Consider the following 22,878-nt stretch of genomic DNA (forward strand, 5'->3'; position numbering starts at 1 on the left):
TTTTTTACAAAAATAATGTACTCAATAAACCCTAAAATGTGAACAATTCAAATTATCGAAACGGACTCCAAAAATGAGCTCATTAGGCCGGACTGAACTCGACCGTCTGTTACAAACTAGAAACAATCCAATCACTTTCCATTTCCATTTCTTCCGTTAAATCCTCCAATCCAACCCAACACAGCCTACAACAAATTATAACTGAAACCATGTTTGCTCCTGGTAGAGATTTAACCATGAATTAAAGAACCACCAATGCTTTTTCACCTTGTTTGGCTATACTAGCTGGCCATGTTGACATTGTTATTAAAATTGTGTATTTTGTGCCACTTTGGTTTTTAAAACTACATGCTTCTTTATTTCTTTAGTTCTTTGTCTTGTTCTTTTTTCCGGAAGGTTTCAAATCCTGCCTCAAAAAATGTTGATGGTGGTACCAAAACTTTTTAGCGGCTGAGGCTAATGTGAAATTGTCCTAGCTCAAAATAAGGTGCCACATACAACCTTATACACACTGCCGAAGAAAGAACAGAACACTCTTGTCCTTTCCCTAGCATCTTGTTTCAATATGTGCAGCGCGTAGATGGAAAATTCTGCCAAAAACACTAGATTCAGGCTCAAAATCTTTGTTCGTGGTTGTTGCCATGAAGACCAACTACAGGTTGAATCTAAGAATGTGCCAAGGGTGGAATTTTAGTTTCAAGTTTTGACAGAACATCAAAGAATCAAGTGACAAAAAACCTAGCTGAGATTTTCACACACAGCCTCAGAGACCCCCCCGGGTTCAACAAAGTCATGACTCTCGACTATACCATACAGGCCCTTAAAAGACTAGTTACAATCAAGTTTAAATGTCCAATACAAAAAGGAACAGACAGGAAAATGGGGGGACAAGAAACAAGCGCGGCTCCAAGACTTGATTCTCTGCAATGTGGACTGGCATCCGAGAAGCTCGGTGTCAGTAAACTACAGATACTATTATTATTGTTATTCTTACCATCAACACTTCTGACGATTATCATGATCAAATTGCAGGGTTAAGAGCGCGCTCTATCTCCTCCAGAGATCGCCCCTTCGTTTCCACAACGTTACTGGCTATGTATATGACGGCTAGAAGACAGACCATCGAGAATCCCAAATACACCGAGCTGATTCCAAACTTATTTACAACACTCAAGAAGTACAAGCCAATAACGAAGTTGGATATCTGTTCCAAAAAAAAAACAGCAACCTTCGTAAATAAAGAAAAAGGTGTACAAAAGGCTATTTAAATGAGCACCATAAAAGGAACCCAACTATTGAAAATCGATGACTTACCCAATGCATGCCTAACGACAAAGCAACTGCTTTTGCTCTGATTCTGGAAGCAAATATCTCTGGAAGTAGAAGAGCAGGCACTGGACCAGCACCCAATGAAAAGGACAATACATAACTGTGTAAATAGAATGAAAGCTCAGATTAGATCCTGTCCACTGATTGTCTAATTTAAATTGCCACAGTGAATAAAATTAACTTACAGGACAGTCCCAAGAACAGCAAGGATGCCAGCATATGGCGCCAGGACCGTCCAAGTGAGTGACAAGGAAAGCAATAGCATTGAAGCAGCCTGAAATGTGGTTTTGAATTTTATTTTATTTTATTTATTTATTTATTTTTGGCAGGCGAGGGGAATAAAACAAAAAGTGGGTAGAAGAGATAACCAGGAGAAATAAAAAAAAAAAATTATTTAGAAACAAATTAAATCAATAAATGAAATGATAATGAAAGGAACAAAATATCTTGTCCTTTTGATGGGTAAGGAGTCCACAAGAAATGCACAGTTGGTGTAATTTGTTGAAGTTCTTTGGTTTAAATTCATGCATACCAAAGCAAAGAGGATTGTTATATATCACTTCTTTTTTTCACCGTTTTAGATCACCGGATTACAACGCATGACATTATTTGCGTAATAATTATCTTAAAACAAGTGAATCAATCACGAGTATCCATGTAGGATGTGATATAAAACAGTGACAAACAATGGTGACATATAGTATTTCTCAAAGCGAATAGCAACGATTTCTACATGCAGTTATCAGGAACAATTACAGACAAGACAAATATCATGTTTTTTTTTTTCTCTCCACACTTTTTGCTACCTGAAATCAAATCCTGTTTTGCTATCCTACTCACTCAAAAATACATTTTCAATTAAAGCATCAACCATAGCAAGAAGATTAAACTAGATGAAATAGCCTTAACAGGATGCAAAGCGAAAAAAAAAATAACAAAATTATGCTCCACCATGTGTTTTCTCAATCATATAAAGTGTGTTTCCGTAAGTGGAAGTTTCTGGAGCTATAAGATCTAGGACCCCAGAATGAGCAGTTTTTAATCCTGATTAATCCAAGTTTTGACTTGGAAATATAGAACCTTTTTAAGAATTATTATATTCAAGAAATCCTAATCCAGTAAGATTGATACAATGAATTTCAAAAAGAACAAAAGATGCACAATCTGGAAAACTGGAGGATACTAATTAGTTTGATGAAGATAAGAAATAATAGGGAAAAAAAATCATTTGAGGCAATTCCACAACTCAACCTTTGCACTACAGTATGTCAGTGTCATGTGCTTCAAATAGAAAAAGGGTTTCATTATAAAATTACCATTCCAGCAAAGCTTGTCATTAAAAGACTTTTCCTTCCTTGCTTGTCCATCAAAGAGGATGCTATTGTTGTACCTGCAATAAGTTTGAAGTCCAGCAGCATGAAACATTACATACCAACGATGAAATCAGATTTTTCCTTCAACTTCCAACAGAAAAATAACCAAAAAAAAAAACTCGCCAAAAACATTTGATGCCCCAACGAGAGCACTGGCTGCAACATCAGATGCGATTCCAACACTGCGAAATACAGACGTAGAATAATATACAACAGCATTTATTCCAGCCAACTGTTGAAACAAGAAAAGTGCTGCACCAACACTGACAACTGCAGAAAAAATTGCCAAATTTTGTGTTACCACTAGTAATAGAAAGAATCACCGACAAGAATCAGTTACAAAGTATGCACGACTGATAACAGCCAGACATTATTTTATAATCTGTGATCTAATGTAATCTTGGCCATAATACCATGCCTTGAGTTGCACACATGGTGACTATACGGAAATGGATTCCAAATATGTCAAATAGAGTTGACGAATGAATACTGTTAAAATACAATGTATAAAGAGAAATAGAGAATTGTATAGATATTGTTTGTATTATTGATTGATGTATGTTGTTCTCTATTACAAATGGTGAGGGGCTCCTTATATAGGAGATGTAGTGGAGTAGGTGGTAGTAGGTGGTAGTGGTAGGTGTGTAGTAAGTGGTGGTAGGTGTAGTAGGTGGAGTAGGTGATGGTAGGTTTTAACAGCCCCCCGCAAACTCAAGGGGGATAGGAACTAACTAACTTGAGTTTGGAGAGAGTAACAAAACAAGAAAATAATCTGAAAAATAAAAAATGGATAGGAGACACTGTATGGTCGTGTCAGACCGTTGTAGAAGACTGTATGGTTATGGCAGACCGATGTAGAAGACACTGGCTCGTGTTGGACCGATGTAGAAGACAGTTTATGGGGTCATGTCGGACCGTTGTAGCAGACAATGTTGTGACAATTGTTGTGACAGTTTACGAAGTCTTGCTGGACCCTTGTAGAAACTAACCGGAATCAATGTCGGGACAGTTTACAGAGTCTTGTCGGACCCATGAAGGAGCTAATCGGAATCAATGTCGGGACAGTTTACAGAGTCTTGTCGGACCCTTAAAAAGTCGCACCCTCAAAAGGTGTGCCCAATTTTTCAAAAGGCGTGCCATCAAAAGGCGTGCCCAATCCATAAAAAGACGTGCCATCAAAAGGCGTGCCCAATCCATAAAAAGGCGTGCCATAAAAAAGCGTGCCATCAAAAGGTGCGCCCATGTTGTCGTCGAGCGCCGAGCGGCGCATGATGCGCGTGTCTGCCTCTTCATCATGGTCTTCATAAACCGAAGCGGAGGCTGAGGCGTGGAAGCATAACAAACCAGTTGAAACCTCTTCGTTCTCTGAGAGCTTGTCGCTAAGAGCTGCAAATTTTGAAACACTCTGTAAACACTCTGTAACCAACCCTTCTCTGAAACACTCAGCAACCCATAACATGGCCTCGTCTTCCCGTTCAGCTACCCAGAATATGGCCTCTTCGTCCCGTGGTCTGCTCACTCTCTTTCCCGACCTCAACGAGTCAACAAGAGAGATAACTGGTGCGGTGGCCAGTGAACCTCAACCAAGCGCCTCTGGTTTTGCTCCGTTGAACTTTCCGATGCGGTCGGTGGAGCAAAAAATGGCGGTGCAAACTGATATTGAGGCCAATCAGTATACTTTGAAGTCATGTGTGGAGACCATGACGGCGGTCACAAACCTGTCGCATCGGCTGCAGAGTAGGACAAATGAGGTGCAGCAGTTAAACGCCCAACTGGCTCTGCTCCAACGCATGTATAAGGATGCGCGAGCAGAGATAAGTGTGCTAAAGGCGGAAAATAAAGAGCTGAAGCGGAAGGCCACCGTGATGTTCCGATTTGGAGGTCCGTCATATGCTGCAGTGGAGGAGCAGGGAGTAGTGATCGTGCCCAGTGGAGTGGGAAACACGGAGGCAACACCGGCAAGGGCCGCCCAGGACGGAGGCAAGAAGAAGAGACCGGCGGCAGAGTAGAGAAGAAAAATCCCACTGTTCCGATTTGTGTTGGTTTTGTTTTGTTTTTTTTTTTTTTTTTTTTTTTTTTTTTTGTGTGTGGTGTAAAATGGTGATCGGGGTGAGCCCCGACATGAATAAAATGAGTTTTGTGTGCAGTTCGTCTTCTTCCTTTTTTTTTTTTTTTTTTTGTGCAAAAAATAATAATGGAAAAAAAAGGATTAAAAATAAAGTGAAAGAAAAATAAAAAAGAAAGAAATAATAAGAATATATGTGAAATCAAAACGAGAGAGTGAGGGAAAAAGGAGATTGGTTCCCGTGGGTTTCTTGGCCCACGGTTTTGTGAAAACCTGCAATGCGTTTGGTATATATATATATATATATATATATTTTTGTTTTAATAACAATAATAATATATGAAAGGCGAAAGCATGTGCCCCAGTGGGTTGGAAAGTGAAAAAATGAGAGAGACAAAGTGGGGTACATGATGATGAGGATGATAAGAATAATAAAACGAATAAAAAAAAAAAATTTGGTTTTGTATAATGTGGTGGCTTTATTCAAAAAGTGAAAACTTTGTCCCTGAGTTGATAGAATGATGTATAGAGAGAGAAAGAGAGAACTGTTTGCTTTACCACCAGGAGTGATGGTAGAAGAATTTGAACTTTTGTCAGACAATTGATTCTTTGTGAGTCTTTGCCTCGTGAAGCAAAGCATCTAATAGCCCACTGTTCCGAGGTGAAAGACAATCCGACTGGAGAGTCCCAGATGGTGGAGACTGAATAAAAGCATCCATTGACTCAAGCAAAGCTGGAGGAGAAGATGAACCCCAGCTACTGAAATCAATTTCTGGATATTGGAGTGAATGGAGGGAGAGATATAACCGGTCATGAAACCGGTGCGGTGGGCTTTCTCGTAGATGGGGTCTTCGGACTCGCCGCGGAGGTTGATGTTGGCGACTCGGCGTGTGGTGGGGTCGCAGCTCACGCCGAACCAGTTGTGGCAACAGTCGGTGCCATTCCAGGAGTTGAATATGCCCAAGTGGTGGGGCTCGTGTAGGATAGCTCTCAAGGCCATCAAGGCTGCTCGATCCGACGGTAGGCACGAGAACACGGCGGAGCTCATAGACAGCAAGAGAGCTGGGATGAAGATGAGGCTTCCCATAAACCTGATAGGGTGTGCAGATTTTTTTTTTTTTTTTTTTTTTTTTTTTTTTTTTTTTTTTGCAGTAGCTGAATGCACTTTCAAGCGCTACATACTGGCGCGGTGCAAGTTCTTGTTGAAAGTTTCCAGTACCAAGCTCCATCAACTGAGGAGCCCGTACAAGTAGCCTCTGTAATTGTTTCAAGTTGACATTCTTATTGACCTTCAAAACACTTAATGACTTGCACCTAGCAACAAGTCTCTCAAGGGCATCAAAACTGACATCACTGTGCAGGCTGGACAAGTTCAGTACTTCTAATAGGTGAAAGGAGAGAGATCTGCCATGGAAGAAGCTACATGTATTGATAGAGATGACAGCGGAATAGGTTGAGGTCCGGTGGTGGTTAGAGGCTTCGCGGTGGTGTTGGTGCTGGCCTCTGATGTGGCTCTCTTTCAAGCTGCCGTGACATCAACCCGTGGTTTTGGGTTGAGTTTCGATGGTGGTTGGTTGAGCTGCGGCGACCGGAGAACCAAGTCGAAGTCGTCTCCATAAGAGAGAGATCATAGATTGGTGTCAACGATCATGTAGGAGATGCAGTGAAGCCAGAGGTGATTGGTGATGAAGAATCGGTTGTTTGAGTTCGGGAATTAGGAGAGTGAACCTCTGATTCTTTGGGATCGAAGGCGACGATCGATATGAAGTGAATCATCAATTGTGGTCGGAGTAACATGCCGGAAAAAGACAATCAGGACTGAGAAATTGCAGGGTTTTGGGTTTGCTTCGGCGAGGTGTTGAAAAACTCCAACGGGCAGCGAAGGCATGGTTGCCGGCCAGCTGCCCGCCGGAAAGAAAGGAATATAGGCCTAAATCTTATGGCTCTGATACCATGTTAAAATTGATGTATAAAGAGAAATAGAGAATTGTATAGATATTGATTGTATTATTGATTGATGTATGTTGTTCTCTATTACAAATGGTGAGGGGCTCCTTATATAGGAGATGTAGTGGAGTAGGTGGTAGTAGGTAGTAGTGGTAGGTGTGTAGTAGGTGGTAGTAGGTGGTGGTAGGTGTAGTAGGTGGAGTAGGTGATGGTAGGTTTTAACAATACCAAGTGGAAAGTGATTTTTAGTAGACATCCAACCATATTCAGCTTCAGCTATGGGCCACAAAATAAAATTTTATTGGTAAAGACAGCATTGCACTATATTCACAGATGACCAAGAGATAATCAAACAAATGTAAAGCTAGTCTTAATCATGTATGCTTATGTGATGTGCCTTTGCACCTGCATACAGTAGAGAGAAACTATGTAGCTATATAGAGCTCAACTCAACAGGCCTCAATCCCAAAAACTTTAGGTTGGGCCCATGGATCTTTCGTCTCCAGTCAGGTCTTTAAAAAGCATACATGATACATCTGTATAAGGTCTAACTCATAATGCTGGATCCATAAAGACCAAGTCTGAGCATTTGTAACAAAGACGTTGTCAACTAAAATACTAAAAAAGAAATCAAAAAATATTCAATTTCAAAAGTTAGGTCTATACCCAATTCACCCCTCCCAGAGCCCCATCTAATAGGAATTCAACTTGGTGTATGGTTGTTTAGAAAATATGCAAATCATAAGTGAACACATGTTTCAGGTTTCACATCCTGAACTGTTCAGGGACATCAATTTCTGTACGAAACAAGCATTCAACCATGCTTAAGTTGTTAGTGAAGAAGACACACATGGGTAGAAAACTAACAATGGACCACTGATCAACGTAAAATATAAAACTTACTATGGTAAGAAGTTCAAGAATTTGACCACTTAGAGCTCTATAAGGACCTTATGTATCCTACGCAAGTAGCAAGAAGGCAAGCATCTAACAAATAAAAGGTGGTAAAGGATAACATAAGGATAAATACATTCGAATGATTTTCTACCAGTCCAACATAAACAAATGAGCTAGCCATACTTATTTGGCCAGTAAAATGAAGTATCCAGGGCATATATAATGGTGGGTCTAGCATCACTGTAAATATTGCAGATGATTAATTATAGTTTCTAAGATCCACGTCTTATGCTTGTGATCTAATATAAATAGCTTCCCTTATTTTCCAGGTATACCTTTCCAATAGCGGCTACTAAAAAGATCAAACCAACCAGCTTCTGGTTCTGAAGAACCTTGACTAGCTGCACTTAAGTCATTCATAACCTCAGCAACTTTTTCTTTTCCAAATAGAGTTTTTATAGACATTTCAGCTTGAGAAATTTTTCCTTGCTGCAAACAAATTTGTCTAGCTTAGAACCATTACCAATGAGCCAATAACCTAAAATAAACACATTTGATCAAATAAAAATTGTACATACAAATATTGCAGCCAAATGTCACTAAACAGTAGCAAAGAAAACCTGATAAAGCCACCGAGGGCTTTCTGGAGAAAATGCCATTCCCAATGCCAATAGAACAGAGGGTATCATTGCAATACCAAACATTGACCTCCACCTGATAAAAGTTGCAGTTAGAAGATAATAAGAGAGAAAGAAGGGATGGTAACAACAACAATAATTGTTGTACAACAACCAGCTTGGGAAAACCGAATATTATACAGATACCGATATCATTCTCAAACAGGGGCAGGCATCAACTGGACCTCCTGTCCAGTAGACATGATATATAATAAACTCTTTTTTAACATGCCTCAAATTTGTTAACATGTGATATTCGGATATTCCAAATAACAATTCCACACTTGAACTGCACTAATGTGTGTGTTTGGTTTAAGTTTTTTGAATTAAATTTTTTGAAAACTGAGTTTTTTGTTTTTTGTGAATATTTTTAAAATTTTAAGCGTTTTTTTTACTTTTTTAGATGTACGTTACTTAGATGTATCTAAAAAGTAAAAAATTTGTGAAAAAATATTTTAAAAAATTAATAAATACATAAAAATACGAAAAATATATTGAATTCTCGTTTTTTTTTTTTGTATTTTTGGTATTTAGTGAATTTTTAAAAGATTTTTTTTACAAAAATTATACTTTTTATGTGTATTTATGTTAGGTGTGTCTAAAAATTAAAAAAATTGCTTAAAATATTTTTAAAAATAAGTAAAAAAAAAAAACACGGAAAACAAGAAAGTAGAATTTTCTGAAAAGTGTTTTTGGAAAACCAAAAACAAGCATAATGATTCATAGGATTCCAGGGGCTCCTATTCAGTAACTGGTCCTCGTTCCTTACGCAGACGTAATGTCTTGGAAGTCAATTATTTAACGAGAGAAGGACCATTTTTCAAGGCCAAATTGATGTAATCATTTAATTAGGCAGAACATCTACATAACCCCCTACTTTTGGCAGCTTGAAAGGTGTAGGAAAACACAGTTATATGCAATATTAGACTTGGCAAGATATCTCAACAGTGTTTATGAACTTATCTGGCAGGTTCACATCTCACTAAGCATGAAAGCTTCCTTCCTGTCATTTAGATATATCAGGTAAAGAAAAAATACCATAAAGGGTTTCCTGCTAAGGGCAACCCAGCCACCAATGCTGCAAGAATCCCAATACAGATAAAAAGTTGGTTGACAGATCCAAGTGTGCCACGAATTTCAGTTGGTGAGATCTAACCATTAGAAAGTGTGTCAGATGAAAAATGAAAAGGTATTCAAAAAATATAGACATAAAATTGAAATTAAAATGAGTCGTTACTACCTCAGATATGTAAAGTGGCACAATAGCAGATGAGATGCCAATTCCAATTCCAGCAAGTAAACGGCCGATTATCATTGTCTGCACACTCTGGGCTGTGGCACTGAATGATTTTGACACCATTTTTGAATTAGTTCTGATCAAATCTAACCAAAGATCACAACCTCATCAGCAATAACAAAGAAACCGACCAAAGAAATGCTCCTACAGCAAGTGGAATTGCATCCAGTTGAAAAGTTTTTGTTCTGCCAAACTTGTCAGCCAATGCACCCCCAGTAAATGAACCAACAGTGGCACCAGCAAGAAGAGTGCTAACAATCCATCCTATCAAACCATAACAAAAATGATAAATTGTAAAAATGGTCCCCACACAAAAGTTTAATAGGAAAAAAAATGCAGTATTGCAAGTTATTTATAATATGAAACAAAAGGGTAAGTATGACTAGAGGTTGATGAATAGCTTCTTCTTTTTTCTTTTTAGATAAATAATGAATAGTGATTTTTCATTCAGCTGTAGCCAGCCAAAAGCATGAAAAACTGCATTTGTCAATGGATAGTACAAAAGCTTTAGACAAGGACGGTCCATTTTCCATAGAATACGGAGAAAACATCTCTTAGTCTAAAAACAAGTTAACATGTAAATAAAGAACAGCGCACAAACATAATTCAGGTTCTCATCAGATATCCAATCAAAACTTGCCTTGTATGACAGTGTTTTCAGCAATTCCGAGATCCTTAGAGAGGTATTCAAGAGCACCATTCACCACCCTGATGCAGATGAGCACAAGTTATCAGTGTACCTCTAGTGTATTCAAGTAAATAACGTGGGAAATGGTTGGACAACAACATCCAACATGAATTCACAAATTGACCAGAAAGGCACAGCCAGTAGTTTAAGTTATAAGCACAAATACTATGGCAAGTATTGCGCAAATGGTGATTGATGATAAACTCTTGAACTGACAGGTTTGAAGGAAGAGAAAAAGAAGTACTTAAACGAAGACATACCCTAGATGATATCCAAACAAAATGGCACCCAAGCAGGCAACACCAACATAAGGCAAAACATTTCCAGAAGATTTCGCTTGCATTTTAGCAGGAACAAGATCTTCCATATCTCCATCTACAAATAAGGTCACGTGATACTTGTCAAAAAATAGCGAGTGAATACTCCAATATACTACAATCCACAAACAAACAACATCAGATTTTTTCACTGTATGGAGGAATTTTAAAATTGAAGAGCATAAACATAGTATATACAGATCCACTCATCCCAGGCCATACAATTGCAGCCTGAAGTGGCACATTTGTAACTCTCTACTGAACTCCGTCTCCTGATCCATAATTCTTACAATAGTGTTTACAATGGAATTAACAAGTTTGAAAGCCCACATCAATGGAATTAAAAGCCCAAATGAAATGAGGAATCCCAGTGACATTGCTCTAGCATCCATAATGTTTAAAAAGGAGCGTGGTGGATAAATACAATAGAATCATGCATTCATTTATGTTCAATACTCAGGAAAAGTCAATAAATAAGCAGAATCAAACAATTCAAACCCATTCACAACTTGACAAGACAAGACTTGCAACAGCAAAAACTTCCATTCCCCTTTCCTGAATTGCCATTCGATGCAATAAATTGTAAATTATTTAATTTTTATAAGCATCATGATTTCAACATAGAATTCAAAAACTTTGGAAATGCAAATTTGTCACACAAAGGCATAATAGACAACTTCGACAATGACAAAGTGAATAACAACTAGCAAATGACTTATTCAAATAACATTCAACACTGGCACACAGAATGCCAAATTTAATTGTACTTCATCATCAAAATTGCAGACCATTATTAGAGCAATTGAAATCAACAATCAAGATCAAAACTGAAAAACAAACCAGCAGAAGCTTGAGCCCTGACTGATCTGGCCTTAGCCGAGGACCGAAACACTCTGTCAACGCCCGTCCGGACACGGCCAAGCTCGGCCTCCATAGCAGCCGAACCGAGGCGCAATCCGAAGCAAGAAGACCTCTCTGTCATGCGAAGATTGTTGAAACCTAAACCTCTCTTCCTCAATTCACTAAAACCTGGTAAAACCCTACGCTTCTGATTGTCAAAACATGTACTTCCTTTGCCTGCATATGTTGCGGCTTGCATTTTTACAGTTGCGACTGTCATAGATCCCAATAATAACACCACAAAAAGTCAACAAACAAGCCAAACAAAAATTAAATACTAGTCTAGAGAGAGAGAGCTAGAGAGTGCGTGTTTGTGTGTGCCTCTAGAGAGAGAGAGAGAGAGAGAGCAGTGAAAATAAGTAATGTGTGTTTTTGGGTATAAAGAATTGAAGACAATGCTGATATTGAAAAATACGACCTAATCAATATATACTTGTGAAAATAAGTAGAGATTGAGATCAAAACAACGAAAAAAACACAGAATCAAGAGCGAAATTACCGAATAGAGAGCTGAAATAGCAGTGACAGAAAGAGTCTGAGATGAAAAGACGATCGTCGATGAGCTTTGTCCCTCTGCAAATGTTTGCGAATTTGGTTGTGAAATTGAGAGTCTGGTTTTAGTAAGCAGAAGCTTTGGAGATTCCGCTGAATTTTGGAGGAATTTACGAGAGAGAGAGATGACTGACTATGAGGATAATAACAAATAATTAATGGGTTTAGGAAAATATTTGGTAGCTCAAATTTTTGTGGCTCAAATGGTTCAAATTTGTCGAAACGACGTCGTTTTACACTCAAAATCTGTCAAAATGACGTCGTTTTGACAGATTTGAACCATTTGAGCCACAAAAATTTGAGCTACCTAGCATTGTCGATGTGTTTATCGGTGTTATTGAAATGAAATTAGGAAATCATATGTGAAAAAATAGGAGGGTAAATCAAATTCTAAGTTTTTTCATAATTTATTTTTTAAAACTAGATAAAAATGACATATTAATCACGTAATAAAAAAAAATTTTACTATACATAATTTACATTAAAAATATTAAAAATTTTAAACAAATTTTTAAATATTATACTAAATAGTTATGTGAGAGTGAAACTTAAATCTTGTATTATGTAGAATATTTGATAATTAAAATTCTTAATATTGTTTAACTAATCCCTTTAGTATAAACATAAATTTTAATATAATAATATATTTTTATCATATTATAAGTATTTTTTATTTAATATTAAATAGAAATTAATTTTATTTTTTTACCTAAAATGAGAATTAGCATAAGTGAAAGAGAACTATTATTCGGGATTAGATAGTTTAACAGTTGGATTTCAGATTAGATTTTGGGTTGCATTTTGTTGGTGATGTCGCTGACTCGCAGGCAGTCTCACGTGAGCCTGCTGCTACTCCGTCCGTGTGCTTGGTAGGAGAGAGAAACAGAGAGTGCCACGTCAGTGGGACCAGTAATTTTGTATTGTGTTTTGAAGTAATTTTTTTTAAAAAAAATTGGGAAAAGAATTTTAAATTTTTTTTGATTTGTTTAGTTATATATTTTGAACATAGTTTTGGAATTTGAGAATTTGAAATTATTTGATATTTTGTTGTAGTTGAACAGATATATGTGAGAGAAAAAATAATTGAGAAAGAGGAAGAGGAGAAAAAATGATTGATTGATATATAATATAATAGAGAGAAAAGTAATTTTAAATTTTTTTTTAAAAAAATTTGTAACTCAACATGCCTTTGGAAATTTGTTTTCAAAAAAATGTTTTAAACACAAACCAAACACACTCACGGCGTTCTAAACCGAGCCAACACTGGCCCATAAAAGTAAAAAGGGCCACTTTAGCTTTTCTCATGTATCGTTCACAGCCCAAAAAAACCCAGATCAAAATTAATATCCGGTATGGGACCTAAAATTTCATGATTTGGGCCGATCCAAATCTGAAGTGCGGAGAGAAAGGTCCAAAATGAAGAGACTTCACGAACGCCTAAAGGCTCCTTTATAATTAAATGATACTTTTAACAATTGCCCCTATTGTAAACTATTAAGTCCATGTATAGTTGAGTGGACATGCGTTTGGGATTGAATTAATAGTCTAATAAAATTATTAATCCGATATTTGGTTAAACAATTGAAGCACGAACTAATTATTTTAAACTTGACTACTAGTTAAGATAGGATACATAATTCAACGAATTTGTAATTCCAGAACTATTAATTATGAGAATACTAATCCAATCTGGCCAAACAAACATGGCCTAAATGTCTTATTTTCTCACCAGAAGAATGATTCTTTGTTAGATGTTATTTTGGCAGATTAGCCGCGTTGCGTTTGTTGTGGCCAATAATTGTGATCGGCTATCTTGAGTGTTCTTTTTGGGTGGGTAAACTATCTTGAGTGTTCTCCAATTAAAAAAGCTCTAGTTTCGATTTATGGGATCTTCTTCCTCTTTGGGCCAAACTTTTTCACTACACAAGCTAGAAAAAACCCAAGATAGTTGATCAGGTAATGAAAAAAATGTATATAAAATTTTGGTCGCTTAATATCTAATAATTATGATAGACAATTAAATTTCAACTTGACAGAATGTTCTTAGCCTATAAAAGAAAGACAAAGTAGTAAGTCAGGTACAAAATAATAACTAAACATTTGATTCTATATTATATTTTCCGTTTTGATTAGACTAGAGGACTCTTCCGACCGACAACTAGGTGAGGAAAGCCTCTACGGTTATTGATTTATTTTTAATAAGAGTAAAGCAAACAAAATTAATAGATTAGTACATGAGTACACAATAATATATAATGATAAAACATACTAGCATATTTTAATATATGGTAAATTATAAATATATTTATCAAGGTTGGTTTAAAATATAAATCACCCACTCTAATTTTCAAAATTACAAATACTCTTTTGTTAAAATGTGTCATTTAACAAAGTTGAATCAAAAAATAAAATTCATAACTATTCATAACTATTTTAGCTTAGAGCTAAAAAACTTAATTTGTGATAGATTTTTTGACTTTTTTTATTTTTGTGAGAGAAAAAAATAAAATGATTATGGATCGGATGTGGCATTTTATCCTATTTGACTAAAATAACTAATTTTGTCATATATGACTATTTTATCCCAAACTGGCTTTCCAAACGGATCATTAATTCTGGCTGAATTTATAAAATACTAATCATAACTATCGATATATACTATTATAAACTCACCACTACCACCACCATCACCATCATCATGTCACCACCACCACCGCAATCACCATTGCTACCGCTATCGCTACCACCACCACCACCACCATCATCATTGTTATCACTACCATCACCATTGTGTCACCACAAATACCACTATCATGCCATCGTCAACACCACAACCATCATCATTACCATTACCATCACTACTACCATGTCATAGCCACCACTGCCACTATTGTTTCCATCACCATCGTCATGCCACCACCACTACTAACACCACCACCTTTATCACCACTATTATTGTTACCATAAGTACCACCATCATTTTATTACCGCTACCACCACTGCTACCATCAACACTACCATTACTATCACCACCACCATCACAATATAAAATTGAAATGTACAATTTAAAAATAATAAATTTTAAATTTGATTTTATACGTATCAAATAATTAAATTTTTATTAAACAAATTTTCAGATTAAAAATCAACATTCAACTTTTAATACTTAATTTTAAATTTTATCAATCACCGCCTAAAACTTAATTGTTGATTAATGAAAGATTTTTTTTTTTTTTTTTATGCGACTTGGGGAGATATAATTTTTAAAAATATTTTAAATAAAATTTATAAGTGCATTTGTAATTTACTTTACGACATAATTTTAGCAAAATCTATAGAAATGGCAAAAAATTTATCTATCTAGCTTGACAGTTACAGGCTATCGCTGCATCCAAACAACGTGCAAGAGAGCTCTTCCGGGTGAGGGTAATTGCAAACTTGCGGAACAGATCAACTTCTGAGCTTGAGCTCTCTCTTCCTCTCTCTCTCTCTCTCTCTCTCCACCATCTTCGAAGGCAAATCCAGTATTCGGGTTGATATTATCGAAATAACAGACAAGGTTTGTTTCAATTCCTTAAAATTCCACCCTCCAACTGTAATATATTTTTTTAATTTGTTTTTCTACTGAAAAATTCGAACTGCTTTTGCTGTCCCAGTCTCTCTCTCTCTCTCTCTGATTGTTGGGATTGGCTACAGAGACGAGCTTAGCTTTAAACAATCTCTGAACATACTGGCGGACCCAATTCTTTGCTCTATTTCATTTTTTTGCCCATTCCCATATATAGGAAATTCTATAATACACACAAAAAAATTGTACTTTTTTATGACCATTGTGGGATTGATTATGGTTTCGTTATGGTTTATGATTATTGTTTTGTTTATAATCTAAGAGTGCTTTGGTTATGACATGGAGTGGTAAAAACACTCACAAAATATCATAACTTGCATATATTGGTAAAGATAGGTGTGTATTGTAGAATCTCCCTATATATATGCATGCAAGATTGTAATGGGTTTGGCTCTTGGCTTGCAAATTCCTACTCATGTTATTGCATTTTTTTTGGCATCAGATCGATGTTGTATGCAGTTCCTGCCCCAAAAACTTGCATATCCTACCAAAGAAGCCCTCTTTTTTGTCAAAGGTACCCAGCTCCGACAAGGCTTCGTGTATCGGCTTCATTGTCAGATCCCAATGGGGTTAAAGTGGAGTACACTCCGTGGCTAATTGTTGGACTGGGAAACCCTGGGAGCAAGTATCATGAAACTCGGCACAATGTAATAATCCCATATGCTTAAAATTAATTGTTTCAATTCTTGTTTTTATTTTCTGTTCTTGCTTTTTATTATTGATGATGTTCTATTCTTGTCTTTTACAATCGCTTACAATAGTAAAAGATGTATATCAGGTTGGTTTTGAAATGATTGATTGCATTTCTCAAGTGGAAGGAGTTCAGTTGAACACAATACAATCAAAGGCCTTAGTTGGAATAGGTGCTTGTTCAATTGTTTTTATTGATTTGTGTTTATTTAATTTACTTAGTTGTTGTTGCACAGCTTACTATGTTTCAATTTTTTGGCATAGAGTGATGAGTTCTGAATCTAATAATATTGATTCAAAACTGTCTCATGTGATCAGTACAGGTTCTATAGGAGAGGTACCGATTCTGTTGGCAAAACCTCAAGCCTACATGAATTTTAGTGGAGAGTCGGTTTGTTCTCAACTTTCACTTCAGCCATTAATGTTTTAGTACTTGTGTTAAAATCCACCTACTCTCCACCTACTTCACCCACTTAAACCTACTCCACTAAACCTAACCCACTACACCACTACCACCTCACCTACTCCACTAAACCTAACCCACTACACCACTACCACCTCCACTTCACCTACTCCTTACCTACTACACACTCACCCTCTTCTATATATAGGAATCATGAATCATTGTAATTGAAATAAAAAATACAACAATCAATAATACAATCATTTCTCTTTATACATTAAATTTCTACATGGTATCAGAGCAGGTTTAGAACCTAATATTTTTACTTCACCGGCGGGCGGCAACTTCGCCTTGGCCGCCCGCCGGACCTCAACCTATTCAGCTTATTTTCTACACAAAACCTTTCCCCATCTTATGGTCTACAACATGCTCATTTTAACCTAGAAACTCCAAGATCAATCCTCAAGTAGAGATTGGAGTGGTTGCACAGGCTACTTTTTTCACCTTATTGGAGATATCGATCCACGAATCAAGGGTCTTGAGAGCTTTGCCAGATAGCAGTGCTTTGCGAGCCAGAGCTACTCCTTCGGCTAGAGTGTTAACACGTCCACTGACCAAGAGGGCTGCACCAGCATTTAGCATCAATGCATCAGCGATGGAGCCTTCTTTTCCAACCCAACTCCATGTTAGAGAGAGACTGAGAGAGTTGGCCCCTTGTGTGCTTATCCCTCTTAGCCCCTGATTCAGTGCTCTTTAATTTCCTTCCAACAAATACCACTTTCTTTGTCTTTTTCACTTACATCACATGGGCTATTTGAAATCAAAATGAAAGATGGGGGAAATAAGGAAAGCGGTTTGGAGAAAAGAAATAAAAATAATGGATCTGATGATCTTATTATTATTTTTTATTTTTTATTTTTATTTTTTATTTTTCTTTCACATTATTTTTAATCTTTTTCAAATTCCATTCATACCATATAGCTTTGCACACCAAACCATACTTTATTCATCTCAGGGATCAACCCCGATCACAATTTTACAAAAAAAAAAAAAAAAAAAAAAAAAAAAAAAAACCCACACCAAAAGATTTGTTTTCTTTTCTGCAGACGGCCACCCACCGACCTCACTTCTTCACCTATTCCGCCGGTCTTTTCTTCTTGCCTCCGTCCTGGGCGGTCCTTGACGGTGTTGCCTCCGTGCTTCCTCCTCCACCGAGCACGTTCACTCCCCCATACTCCTCCACTGCAGCATATGGCGGACCTCCAAATCGGAACATCACGGTGGCCTTCCGCTTCAGCTCCTTGTTTTCTGTCTTTAGCACACTTATCTCTGCTCGCGCATCCTTATACATGCGTTGGAGCAGAGCCAGCTGGGAGTTTAACTGTTGCACCTCATTTGTCCTGCTCTGCAGCCGGTGCGACAAGTTTGTGACCGCAGTCATGGTTTCCACACATGACTTCAGAGTATACTGATTGGCCTCAATATCAGTTTGCACCGCCATTTTTTGCTCCACCGACCGCATCGGAAAGTTCAACGGAGCAAAACCAGAGGTGTTTGGTTGAGGTTCACTGGCCACCGCACCAGTTATTTCTCTTGTTGACTCGTTAAGGTCTGGAAAGAGAGTGAGCAGACCACGGGAAGACGAAGCCATTTTCTGGACAACAGAGTGTTACAGAGTGTCTCTCTCAGAAATCTCTCTCAGAAAACAGAGTGTTACAGAGTATCTCTCTCAGAAATCTCTCTCAGACAACGAAGAGTTTTTCAGAGTTTTTCTAGCAGGTTTTTGTCTCTGCTTCCAAGCCTCAGCCTCCGCTTCGGTTTATAAAGACCATGACAAAGAGGCCGACACGCGTTCTGTCGATCACGTGCATCGCCGCGTGTCTGGCGCACCTTTTGATGGCACGCCTTTTTATGGATTGGGCACGCCTTTTGATGGCACGCCTTTTGAAAGATTGGGCACACCTTTTGAGGGTGCGACTTTTTAAGGGTCCGGCAAGACTCTGTAAACTGTCCCGACATAGATTCCGGTTAGTTTCTACAAGGGTCCGACAAGACTCTGTAAACTGTCCCGACATTGATTCCGGTTAGTTTCTACAAGGGTCCGACAAGACTCTGTAAACTGTCCCGACATTGATTCCGGTTAGCTCCTTCATGGGTCCGACAAGACTTTGTAAACTGTCTCGACATTGATTCCGGTTAGTTTCTACAAGGGTCCGACAAGACTCTGTAAACTGTCCCGACATTGATTCCGGTTAGTTTCTACAAGGGTCCAGCAAGACTCCGTAAACTGTCACAACAACTGTCACAACATTGTCTGCTACAACGGTCCGACATGACCCCATAAACTGTCTTCTACATCGGTCTGACACCGCCATCCAGTGTCCTCTACACCGTTATGACACCACCATACAGTGTCCTCTACATGGTTATGACACCCCCATACAGTGTCCTCTACAACGTTATGACACCACCATCCAGTGTCTTCACCAATGGTCTGACACGACCATACAGTGTCTCTTATCCTCTTTTATTTTTATGTATTTTCTTATTTTGTTACTCTCTCCAAACTCAAGTTGGTTAGTTCCTATCCCCCTTGAGTTTGCGGGGGGCTGTTAAAATCCACCTACTCTCCACCTACTTCACCCACTTAAACCTACTCCACTAAACCTAACCCACTACACCACTACCACCTCACCTACTCCACTAAACCTAACCCACTACACCACTACCACCTCCACTTCACCTACTCCTTACCTACTACACACTCACCCTCTTCTATATATAGGAATCATGAATCATTGTAATTGAAATAAAAAATACAACAATCAATAATACAATCATTTCTCTTTATACATTAAATTTCTACAACTTGTATGCAATTTTCCAATATGTTTTTGAAGAATCCCAAATCATCTGTTTGGAAAGTTAAATATGTTAATACTTCTTCAACGGAGATAGATGGATTTTTATGTAATTCATTACTTTCTTAAAGTATATATTTCTTTTCTCTAACTCTCTATTTTATTTTATTTTATTTTTCAAATCTCAAGGTTGGACCACTTGCTGCATATTATCAGGTGCCCTTGCGTCATATCCTATTGGTATGCAACTTCAGAGCATAAATAACTTGATTTCTTTAAACAAGTGATTACATGTATTTACTCAATACTTTTTGAGCGATGTTAACAATACATGTTTTTGGGAATTGTCAATGTAGGTTTATGATGAGATGAGCCTGCCGAATGGCATTTTGAGGCTACAGCCAAAAGGAGGGCATGGCTATCACAACGGGTATTGTCCCCTAAAAAATGATTGTAATAAACTACATGCTTTATTATGTTTTCTAAGTAGTAATTTGGTCATTTTGAATCATATTCTATCTGAAGTAAATATATCTCATCTCTTTATACGGTGATGCGCCTTAGGCTACGCCTGCTTCTGTTCTTTAAGAACCTTATTTTATTCTATTTAGAGGAAACTTGATATTTCTTGGACTCAAGCAGCATATCAAGGGAAAATTACTAGCTTATCAACCAAGACTATAGTAAAACCATTAGAGTCTGCTAGACAAGGTGATTGATCTAGCAACAATCTACTTCTTAAGATTTTGAAGATGTAAGGGTGTTATTGGGAGAAAAACACCCTTAAATAGCAGCATATCAAGGGAAGATTTTGAAGATTTTAGAGGCTTAAATAGACTTGCTCACTGAGTTTGCCTTCTAAATAATGTGAATTGAGAAAAATGAGAATCAATAGGATAAACCTAAGAGGCATGTCAATGCCTTCTTTGTTTTCATGGAACACAGAATGCTGCACAAAAAGAAGCATCCAAACAATAAATCTGTTGTTGTTGGTAAGGTAGGTGGAAACAAATATAGATCAATGACAGGAGCGAGAAAACACCATGTGTGGCGAAGGCAGAGGAAAGAAAGATTGAATGTAAGAAGTAAATGCGAGTAGTAGTTGCGCAGTAGGGAGGGAAGATAGGGGGTGAAGAAATGGTGGTTGTAGTTGATCGGGAGATAGTGGTTGAAGCATAAAAAGAGGCCAAGAATGAATGGTGTACAGATTTAAGGAAGAGTGCAGGAAGCAAAGCGAGATGTGGAAGAGATTTAAAAATTTCGGTTAGCTTATCAGCATCATCAGTTTTTATGGTAGAACAAAATAGGTCGGAGTGGAGGGGAGTGGAGGAGGGGTTTGAGTTTTGCTACCTTTGATTGGATTAGAGTCTTGGATAGGCCTTTCATTAATTAGAATTTTTTTCCCCTGACCCATTTTATACCCCTTGGCACCTTCTTTAATCTAAATTCTACTTTGCTTATCCCAAAAATAATAAATAAATAGACTACAGAAAAAAGTTGGTATATTAAATTCATTAGCTATTAATATTCCACTGTGTGATTATACAAGCATTTTGACTTGGCTTGATTGATGGCCCAAATTTTTTAACTTGTGCTTGTGGGTGGGGTTTGGGAAGATCTAGGTTTTGGTCCCTCATTGCCAAGTCAAACAATTCTCTTGGGTTTTCTTGTCCCATTTCTAGTATTGGAAGTTTACCATTAACCCATCATCAACCTGCAGAAAATCAGTACCTTTTTTGTGCCTGCTACAGTGTCAATTAAATTGTAGTCTTCATGCAAAACTTTCATCATCCTTTAGTCCCGTGTAACTAATGAAAACAATTGGAGACTTGCATGGGTAGAATCACTCTCCTCTCAGTTCTTCATTTAGGTTATTTTTGGGGTAGGTTGCTCAATTCTTGTACTTTGTCCTGCCTTCAGCTTGAATTTGTTGAACCTCATACCATGAAGAAAAGGGGGGGGGGGGGGGGGGGGGGGGCGGAAACGTGAAACCTTATATTATATTTAATACCACCTTGATCCTTGTCTTTGTGGTGCCTTAAACTTGAATAATTTGGAAACTTTTACGTAGTTGAAAAAATAGTATTTAAAAACCAATCAAATGCTGTTTTTTACTGAAAGTTAATGGTAATTGTTGCAGAGTGAAGAGTGTGATGGACCATTTGGATGGTTGTCGTGAATTTCCACGGTTGTGCATAGGTTGGTTTGATAAACACCATTACAGGCTAGTTGCATAATTGTAGGCTGTAGTTGTCTCCATGATAATAATTATGTGCTTGCAGGGATTGGAAATCCACCTGGGTCTATGGACATGAAAGCCTATCTTCTCCAAAAGTTCAGTTTGTTAGAGCAGAAACAGGTAAAAGATTATTTCCAACTGTTGTTGTTGTTGTTGAGTTTTAATTGTACTCAACTTTTCTAAGCTAAGTTCAAGTTTGGTTAAAAAAATTGGATCCAGTTTATATATATACACCTCTCTCTGTGTATGTTACATTTGGTGAGCATGCTGATGGACTAACTGTCATGGGTTATTGGGACAGGTGGATGCAGCACTGCAACAAGGGGTTGATGCAGTGAGGAATCTGGTACTCAATGGATTCAACAACAGTACTACTAGATTTAATCTGGAGCAGAAGTACAAGTATCACAAGGTTTGAGTATAATTGCAAGGGTTACAGAAAGCAAATATGGAAAGCCATTTATCTGTTATATGTTCTGCCCTCTGGGTGGGAATGTTCATGTATGTCTGAATTTGAAGACTGTTATCTTTTCCTAGTATTATAGTATTGTGTTAGATATTATGAGTTGAATCAAGTTGAAAACTATGTAATTTGAAATGTGGTATAAATAGATAGCAAGTATATGGCATTATTGGCCTAAAATTTGTCTTCAAGGCCTGACTATCTTTTAGTTAAATCTCGAACGAGTTGAGCCTAGTGTTAATGAAAACCAGATGTATGATAATTTTGTAACAGGTTATCTACGAGTCTTCTGGCAACAAGCTAAAAAAGTCAATTTTTTTGCTTTTTAACTTTTTTAGTCAAAGAAGTCGCCAAAAAAGTAAAAAAATTAGAAAGTCAATTTTTTACCAACTTTCCAAAACAACCCTTAGTTACATGTTCTATTTGATCTGTACTTATATACAATGAATAGAAACATCTAAGGATATAATTTCATAATAGGTTTTTATGTTTTTGTTATAAAATAATTCAAATGGTTCCTTACATACAACCAACTACTTTTGTCTTTTTCCC

The 22,878-nt window shown here is 37.3% G+C and overlaps 2 protein-coding genes across 4 annotated transcripts; one reads left to right on the top strand and one right to left on the bottom strand.

Moving 5' to 3' along the window:
* Positions 1-727: 727 nt before the first annotated feature.
* Positions 728-12,210, bottom strand: PGLCT (plastidic GLC translocator). Its single transcript, XM_028201665.2, has 14 exons — positions 11,990-12,210; positions 11,431-11,703; positions 10,534-10,648; positions 10,226-10,293; positions 9,717-9,849; positions 9,529-9,628; positions 9,327-9,439; positions 8,232-8,325; positions 7,947-8,100; positions 2,826-2,972; positions 2,646-2,719; positions 1,515-1,603; positions 1,315-1,429; positions 728-1,204 (listed from the first exon to the last, which is right to left on the bottom strand). The coding sequence occupies exons 2-14, from the start codon at positions 11,687-11,689 to the stop codon at positions 1,022-1,024; spliced, it is 1,644 nt and encodes a 547-aa protein (XP_028057466.2). The 5' UTR covers positions 11,690-11,703; positions 11,990-12,210; the 3' UTR covers positions 728-1,021.
* Positions 12,211-15,358: 3,148 nt separating this feature from the next.
* LOC114261394 (chloroplastic group IIB intron splicing facilitator CRS2-B, chloroplastic) lies at positions 15,359-22,506 on the top strand. Of its 3 annotated transcripts, none has more exons than XM_028201666.2 (9): positions 15,359-15,601; positions 16,113-16,317; positions 16,449-16,533; positions 16,684-16,751; positions 19,814-19,864; positions 19,981-20,054; positions 21,765-21,823; positions 21,907-21,983; positions 22,165-22,506. In XM_028201666.2, exons 2-9 carry the CDS (start codon positions 16,117-16,119, stop codon positions 22,279-22,281), a joined length of 732 nt encoding a protein of 243 aa, XP_028057467.2. In that variant the 5' UTR covers positions 15,359-15,601; positions 16,113-16,116; the 3' UTR covers positions 22,282-22,506. The 3 variants fall into 3 exon arrangements, with proteins under 3 accessions (XP_028057467.2, XP_082723530.1, XP_082723531.1); XM_082867404.1 differs by having other exon boundaries at positions 15,419-15,601; positions 15,699-16,317; XM_082867405.1 differs by lacking the exons at positions 16,449-16,533; positions 16,684-16,751 and having other exon boundaries at positions 15,432-15,601; positions 15,699-16,317.
* Positions 22,507-22,878: the final 372 nt, after the last annotated feature.

The sequence above is a fragment of the Camellia sinensis genome, chromosome 4, assembly GCF_055761805.1.
Source record: "Camellia sinensis isolate YWXY chromosome 4, ASM5576180v1, whole genome shotgun sequence".
Classification (NCBI taxonomy): domain Eukaryota; kingdom Viridiplantae; phylum Streptophyta; class Magnoliopsida; order Ericales; family Theaceae; genus Camellia; species Camellia sinensis.

Coding starts and splice junctions, on each gene's coding strand:
- PGLCT (XM_028201665.2), bottom strand. CDS start 11,689: ATGCAAGCCGCAACATATGCAGGCAAAGGAAGTACATGTTTTGACAAT. Junction 2,720..2,825: donor TGGGGCATCAAATGTTTTTG/GCGAGTTTTTTT, acceptor AACTTATTGCAG/GTACAACAATAGCATCCTCT. Junction 1,430..1,514: donor GCTGTTCTTGGGACTGTCCT/GTAAGTTAATTT, acceptor CTATTTACACAG/TTATGTATTGTCCTTTTCAT.
- LOC114261394 (XM_082867404.1), top strand. CDS start 16,039: ATGCAAGATTGTAATGGGTTTGGCTCTTGGCTTGCAAATTCCTACTCA. Junction 16,534..16,683: donor AAAGGCCTTAGTTGGAATAG/GTGCTTGTTCAA, acceptor TGATCAGTACAG/GTTCTATAGGAGAGGTACCG. Junction 19,865..19,980: donor CCTTGCGTCATATCCTATTG/GTATGCAACTTC, acceptor TTGTCAATGTAG/GTTTATGATGAGATGAGCCT.